The 6,776-nt window shown below is 66.6% G+C and overlaps 1 protein-coding gene across 2 annotated transcripts; it reads left to right on the top strand.

Annotated features, from left to right (window-relative positions):
- Positions 1 to 1,117: 1,117 nt before the first annotated feature.
- Positions 1,118 to 4,461, top strand: LOC105494134 (HRas proto-oncogene, GTPase). Of its 2 annotated transcripts, XR_011610380.1 has the most exons (7): positions 1,118 to 1,271; positions 2,311 to 2,471; positions 2,755 to 2,933; positions 3,085 to 3,244; positions 3,345 to 3,426; positions 3,948 to 4,072; positions 4,181 to 4,461. XR_011610380.1 is itself a non-coding variant. In XM_011762275.3 (6 exons), exons 2-5 carry the CDS (start codon positions 2,361 to 2,363, stop codon positions 4,065 to 4,067), a joined length of 570 nt encoding a protein of 189 aa, XP_011760577.1. In that variant the 5' UTR covers positions 1,118 to 1,271; positions 2,311 to 2,360; the 3' UTR covers positions 4,068 to 4,072; positions 4,181 to 4,461. The 2 variants fall into 2 exon arrangements, 1 of the variants encoding a protein (XP_011760577.1); XM_011762275.3 differs by lacking the exon at positions 3,345 to 3,426.
- The last annotated feature ends 2,315 nt before the right edge of the window (positions 4,462 to 6,776 follow it).

The following is a 6,776-nucleotide window of genomic DNA, read 5'->3' as shown; positions in this document are numbered from 1 at the left end:
GGCCGGATCTCAGCTCACTGCAAGCTCCGCCTCCCGGGTTCACGCCATTCTCCTGCCTCAGCCTCCCGAGTAGCTGGGACTACAGGCGCCCGCCACCTCGCCCGGCTAGTTTTTTGTATTTTTTAGTAGAGACGGGGTTTCACCGTGTCAGCCAGGATGGCCCTTTTGCTTTTTAATGAGAATGTATTTCTGATTCCTTTGCAATTTAAAAAAATGTTAAAAAAAACAAAAACAAAAACACGTCTTTTGGGGTTTGAAAAAGCTAGGATGTGGTCTTTGTGCTTGGGGTGAGCCCTGGGCACTTCGCTCTCCTGTGGCAACCTGTAGGTACCGTTTAACTGCACCACGCTGAGCTTCTGCATGGTTGGAACCTCAAGTCTGGGGGGACTGAGCGGGCAGGGTCGCCTGCCACGCAGGCCCAAGTAAGAGAAGTGGTGGAGGGGGCGTTCTCACGCCTGGGCCCAGGGAGCACGGCTGCGCCCGCCGCTCGAAACCCCACCGGAGCTGCAAGGCGTCCTCGGGGTGGGCTGAGGTGGGAGTAGGGGAGCTGGGGTGCGTGTGGTAGGTGGGGTGCGCGGAGGAGGCGGGGTGCGCACCGTCCGGGTGCGGGGCCACTCCACCTGCGCGGAAGGGGAGCCGGGCAACCGGACCCCGCGGCCACCCGGGGGCCCCCAGCTCCGAGCGGCCCGCCTTGGTCCCGACGGATCCCAGCCTTTCCTCAGCCGGAGCCCCGGGACCTCCGCGGTGGGCGGCGCCGCGCTGCGGACGCAGGGAGGGCCTCGAGTGCACGGGCGCCGCTGAGTCGGGTTCTCTCGCCGGCCTGTTCCCGGGAGAGTCCACGGCCCTGCTCGGATATGCCGCCGCAGGCCCCCAGACACCCGCTCCCTCACCCTCCTCGAGCAACCCCGAGCTTGCCTCCGCTCGCCGGCGGAGCCCAACCCCCCGAGGCCGCGGCCCTTCTGGCTCCGCCTCCCGCGTTGCTCCCGGAAGCCCTGCCCGACCGCGGCTCCTGACAGACGGGCCGCTCAGCCAACCGGGGCGGGGCGGGGCCTGGTGTAGCGCGGCCAATGGTAGGTCGCGCCGGGCTGACGGACGGGCGCGGGGTGGGGCGTGCGCGGGCCCGGCCGAGTCTCCGCCGCCCGCTCCCTGCGCCTGCAGCCCCAGCCGCACCCGCCGCGGACGGAGCCCATGCGCGGGGAGAACCGCGCGCCCCCGCCCCCGCCCCGCCCCGGCCTCGGCCCCGGCCCCGGGGGCAGTCGCGCCACTGAGCGGTGAGTGCGGGCCGGGGTCGGCCGGGCCGCGCGCCCTCCCCGCCCCCAGGCGGCAGCCATACGCGCGGCGCGGGCCGGGGGCGCGGGGCCGGCGGGCGTGAGCGGCGGCGGCGGCGGCGGTAGTGGGTGGGTGGGTGGGGCCGGGCCGGGCGGGGCCCCCGGGCACAGGTGAGCGGGCGTCGGGGACTGCGGCTGGCGGGGGCGGGCTGAGGCCCCTTAGTCCCTGGGGCCTGCGGGAATCCGGGCCCCGCCCGTGGCCTCGCTCTGGGCACGGTCCTCACGCCGGCGTCCCCGGGAGCCTCGGGCCCGGCGCCCTCATAACCAGGCGCGTCTGGGCGGAGGCGGCCGCGGCCACGGCACGCCCGGGCACCCCCGATTCAGCATCACAGGTCACGGACGAGGCCGGGGGCCTCAGCCCCAGGGCCCTTCCCCTCTCCGGGTCTCCCGCGCCGCCTCTCGGCCCCTTCCTGTGGCTCAGCCCCTGCTTCCCAGGAGCCCCTCTGTCTTTTCCAGCTTTCTGTGGCTGAAAGATGCCCCCGGTTCCCCGCCGGGGGCGCGGGGCGCTGCCCGGGTCTGCCCTCCCCTCAGCGGCGCCTAGCACGCAGTAGGCGCTCAGCAAATACTTGTCGGAGGCACCAGCGCCACGGGGCCTGCAGGCTGGCACTGGCCTGCCCGGGCACGCCGTGGCGCGCTCCGCCGTGGCCAGACCTGTTTAGGAGGACGGTAACCTCAGCCCTCGGGCGCCTCCCTTTAGTCTTTCTGCCGACCCAGCAGCTTCTAATTTGGTTGAGAGCGCTCAGCTGTCAGCCCTGCCTTTGGAGGCTGGCTCCCTTTTCCCCTCACTGGGTCCTTAACAGCAAGTGGGGGCGAGGCGACAGCCCTCCCCTGCGCTGGTTTGCAGCTGCACAGGTAGGCACGCTGCAGTCCTTGCTGCCTGGCGTTGGGACCCAGGGCCCGCTATGGGTTTGCTCTTCAGATGGCTCTGCCAGCAGCTGCCCTGTGGGGCCTGGGCCTGGCTGAGCAGGACCATCCTTGGCAGGTGGGGCAGGAGACCCTGTAGGACCCCGGGCCGCAGGCCCCTGAGGAGCAATGACGGAATATAAGCTCGTGGTGGTGGGCGCCGGCGGTGTGGGCAAGAGTGCGCTGACCATCCAGCTGATCCAGAACCACTTCGTGGACGAATACGACCCCACGATAGAGGTGAGCCTGGCGCCGCCGTCCAGGTCCCGGCAGCTGTTGTGGGCGAGCCCAGGACACAGCCAGGATAGGGGTGGCTGCGGCCCCTGGCCCTGCATGGTGCTCTGGGCCTGTCTCCTGCTTCCTCCAGAGAAGGGGAGCCCCTCGTCTCAGCACCCCAGGAGAGGGGGCATGAGAGGGGCATGAGGGGGCATGAGAGGGGCATGAGAGGTACAGGGAGAGGCTGGCATTGTGAACTCCCCGCATGGAGGGTCCTGAGGGGTCCCTGAGCTCTGTCCTCCTGCAGGACTCCTACCGGAAACAGGTGGTCATTGATGGGGAGACGTGCCTGTTGGACATCCTGGACACGGCTGGCCAAGAGGAGTACAGCGCCATGCGGGACCAGTACATGCGCACGGGGGAAGGCTTCCTGTGTGTGTTTGCCATCAACAACACCAAGTCCTTTGAGGACATCCACCAGTACAGGTGAACCCCTTGAGGCTGGCCCGGGAGCCCACGAGGCACAAGTGGGGTCAGGCCGGCTGTGCCCAGACAGGGGCCTCCTGTCCTCTCTGTGCATGTCCTGGATGCAGTCGTGCCTGCAGCCCCTATAGCCAGCTCTCACTTTTCCTCCCAGGGAGCAGATCAAGCGGGTGAAGGACTCAGACGACGTGCCCATGGTGCTGGTGGGGAACAAGTGTGACCTGGCTGCACGCACCGTGGAGTCTCGGCAGGCTCAGGACCTCGCCCGAAGCTATGGTATCCCCTACATTGAGACCTCGGCCAAGACGCGACAGGTGAGGCAGCTCTCCAGCCCACAGCTAGCCAGGGACTCGCCCCGCCCCGCCCCGCCCCAGCCAGGGAGCAGCACTCACTCACCCCTCTCCCTTGACACAGGGCAGCCGCTCTGGCTCTGGCTCCAGCTCCGGGACCCTCTGGGACCCCCCGGGACCCATGTGACCCAGCGGCCCCTCGCGCTGTAAGTCTCCCGGGACGGCAGGGCAGTGAGGGAGGCAAGGGCCGGGGTCTGGGCTCACGCCCTGCAGTCCTGGGCCGACACAGCTCCGGGGAAGGCGGAGGTCCTTGGGGAGAGCTGCCCTGAGCCAGGCCGGAGCGGTGACCCTGGGGCCCAGCCCCTCTTGTCCCCAGAGTGTCCCACGGGCACCTGTTGGTTCTGAGTCTTAGTGAGGCTGCCGGGGACACTGGCCATAGCTCAGATGAGAGCTGGGTGCAGGGTGGTCAAACCCTGGCCAGATCTGGAGTTCAGGAGGGTCCTGGGCCACCCTGACCTTTGAGGGGCTGCTGTAGCGTGGTGCAGGTGGCCCTGGGCTCTTCGAGATGACCAGAGCCCAGCTTCCTGTGTGTGTGGTGGGCCTGGGGAAGTGGCTGGTGGAGTCGGGAGCCTTGGGCCAGGCACGGCTTGATCGCACAGCAGGGAACCCCTCACCCAGGCAGGGGGCCACAGGCCTGTCCCTCCTGATCCCATTCCTCCTTTTCCAGGGAGTAGAGGATGCCTTCTACACATTGGTGCGTGAGATTCGGCAGCATAAGCTGCGGAAGCTGAACCCTCCTGATGAGAGTGGCCCCGGCTGCATGAGCTGCAAGTGTGTGCTCTCCTGACGCAGGTGAGGGGGCTCCCAGGGCGGCCGCCACGCCCACCGGATGACCCCGGGCTCCCCACCCCTGCCGGTCTCCTCGCCTGCGATCAGCAGCCTCTTTTGTGCCCCGCCCAGCACAAGCTCAGGACATGGAGGTGCCGGATGCAGGGAGGAGGTGCAGACGGAAGGAGGAGGAAGGACGGACGGAAGCAAGGAAGGAAGGAAGGGCTGCTGGAGCCCAGCCACCCAGGGACCATGGGCCGAAGTGACCGCAGACCCTCCCAGGGATGCTTTGCACAGACTGTCTTGAGCATCCCAGATGCTACCAGAACCCCAGCCCTTAGCTCCCCTCCCAGGCCTCTGTGGGCCCTTGTCAGGCGCAGATGGGATCGCAGTAAATTATTGGATGGTCTTGACCTTGGATTTTGGCTGAGGGTGGGACACGGTGCACGTGTGGCCTGGCGTGAGGTATGTCGGAACCTTGGGCCTGTCCAGCCTTGGGCTCTCCACAGCCTTTGGGAGGGGGAGGTTGGGAGAGGCTGGTCAGGGGTCTGGGCTGTGCTGCTGTCTCTTCCTGCCTGCCCGAGTGTCCATGGATTCCGGCAGAGAGCTCTGGACAAGCAGGCAGATCATAAGGAGAGCTTACTGCGCTGCTACCAACTAGGAGGGCATCACGGTTCTCCAGAGGGAGGTGATTTCAGGGGTTGGGGATCTGTGCCGGCGGCTCTGGTCTCTACCTGGGAGCCGCCTTGGCAGTGAGAGGCGTCGCTTTTCCTGACTTTTTCCCATGGTGAAATGCACCTGCCAAGAATGGCAGACATAGGGACTCTGCCTCCTGGGCCTTCACATGCCCAGTTTTCTTCATCTCTCTGGCCTGGAGCAGTCTGTGGACCTTGGAATTAGGGCTCCAGCACCGACTGGTCTCAGGCCTCTGCCTTATTGGTGGTCGGGTGGCGGCCACTAGGGCGTGGGAGCCTGGCCATCCCTGCCTCCTGGAGTGGACGAGGTTGGCAGCTGGTCCGCCTGCTCTCGCCCCGCCCTCCCCCGCCCCTGCCCTCACCCCACCCTCGCCCCGCCCCTGCCTCATGGCTGGCTGCTTTTGGAGCCTGGTAGCGTCACTGGTTCGGCCTTTCTGGGTACGCACAGGCTCAGCCATCCACTCTGCTCCAAGGGGCTTGCCCTGCCTTGGGCCAAGTTCTAGGTCTGGCCACAGCCACAGAGTGCTCAGTCACCCGTGTGGTCATTTTGGCTGCTGCTGGAGGCCCACGGCACCCCTGGTGCCCCTCCCCTCCCAGGGCTCGGGTTGAGGCTGGGCCAGGCCTCTCTGGGATGGGGACTTGTGCCCTGTCAGGGGTCCCCGTCGCAGAGGTTGGGCAAGAGACTGCAGGGCGTGCTGCTGGCCGGCCAGGGCTGCAGGGACGCCACACTCACCCTTCTGTCCAGGAGATGCCACACTTGCCCTTCTCTCCAGCAGCCTCCAAGTGACCAGCTTCCCCATCGATACAGAGTTCCTGAGGCCAGGAGCCCTTTGGGGCTGCCAGGTACCGCCCTGGCTCCTTCCACACCGTGCTGGTCACTGCCTGCCGAGGGGGTCAGATGCAGGTGACCCTGTGCAGGGGGGTGTCTCTGGACCTGCCTCTTGGTCATTATGGGGCTGGGCAGGGCCTGGTGTCAGGTCCCCACTGGGGTTGCAGGGCTTGACCCGTGCTGTGGTCCTGGGGTATCCAGGACAGACGCGGAGGGGACAGGGCCCAGCACCGCTGCTCCATGCTGAACTGTGGAAAGCACCAGGTCCCTGGGTGGCTTTGACAGGAGTTCCAGCACGGGAACCACTGGACAACCTGGGGTCTGTCCTGATACCCAGGGTCCAGGGACTCTGGCCAGCCACAGCCAGGGTCCTGGGGACTCCAGAGAGCAGCCCACTGCCCTGGGCTCCACGAAGCCCCCTCATGCCACTAGGCCTTGGCCTCGGGGACAGCCCGGCCAGGCCAGTGTGTGGGAGGACCAGGCCCCCTTGTGGGAGCGGACATTGCCTTGGCCGTGCTCTCCAGCCCTGTCCCCTGGCATTCCGGAGCTGCGCTGATGGGCAGCGGAGAGCCAGCTCATCCCCTTAAGGAGGGTCTTGATGTCTGGGGTTACCTGCGGAGGCTAGGCCCCATGGATCTGGGTCCCTGTGTAGCCCCCCCTGGTCTGATGCTGGGGACGCCCCTGCAAATTGCCAATCCCAGAGAACAAGACTGTGGGACGGCTGTGTGGGGAGAGCCCATCCCTGCACCCTGACCCGCAAATCCACGGATCTCTCATTGTCCACAACTGCCGGAGAACAGAGGGCTCCGTGTCTGGCCGTCCCCCAGCAAGCAACAGTGACTGCATCTGAAGTCTGAGCTGCTGAGGCCCCCTCCTGCAGGGACCCATCTTCTGGCAAAAACCTGGACTGAGGACCACCCTCTGCCCACACCCAGGGGGCCCATCCTGGTGGCTCTTGCAGTGCCAGGCTCTGCCCCATCAGGGTCTGGGGTCTCAGCCAGATTTGTGTCCAGGGCAGGGAGGCTGCAGAGGTTAGGTTGGGTCCAGCGCAGGGCAGGGCTGGAGAGCACGGCCAAGGTTGGGTCTGTCTCCTCCCCCCTGACCTCGGATGTCACTTCTCAAATGCGTGCGTTCGTATCCACCCCATGGGGTTGCCATGAGGTGAATGACACAGTCGTTTGCACAGTCTGCGTGGAACGGGCAC

This window comes from Macaca nemestrina, chromosome 12 (genome assembly GCF_043159975.1).
Source record: "Macaca nemestrina isolate mMacNem1 chromosome 12, mMacNem.hap1, whole genome shotgun sequence".
Lineage (NCBI taxonomy): Eukaryota > Metazoa > Chordata > Mammalia > Primates > Cercopithecidae > Macaca > Macaca nemestrina.
Note: the sequence above shows the minus strand (reverse complement) of the source record. Positions and strands in the feature narration are given on the sequence as shown.

Bases quoted from the DNA above. Each gene is read 5' to 3' on its own strand.
- LOC105494134 (XM_011762275.3), top strand. From the start codon at position 2,361: ATGACGGAATATAAGCTCGTGGTGGTGGGCGCCGGCGGTGTGGGCAAG. The intron at 2,472-2,754 runs GTGAGCCTGGCG...GTCCTCCTGCAG, and splicing joins AATACGACCCCACGATAGAG to GACTCCTACCGGAAACAGGT. The intron at 2,934-3,084 runs GTGAACCCCTTG...TTTTCCTCCCAG, and splicing joins GAGGACATCCACCAGTACAG to GGAGCAGATCAAGCGGGTGA.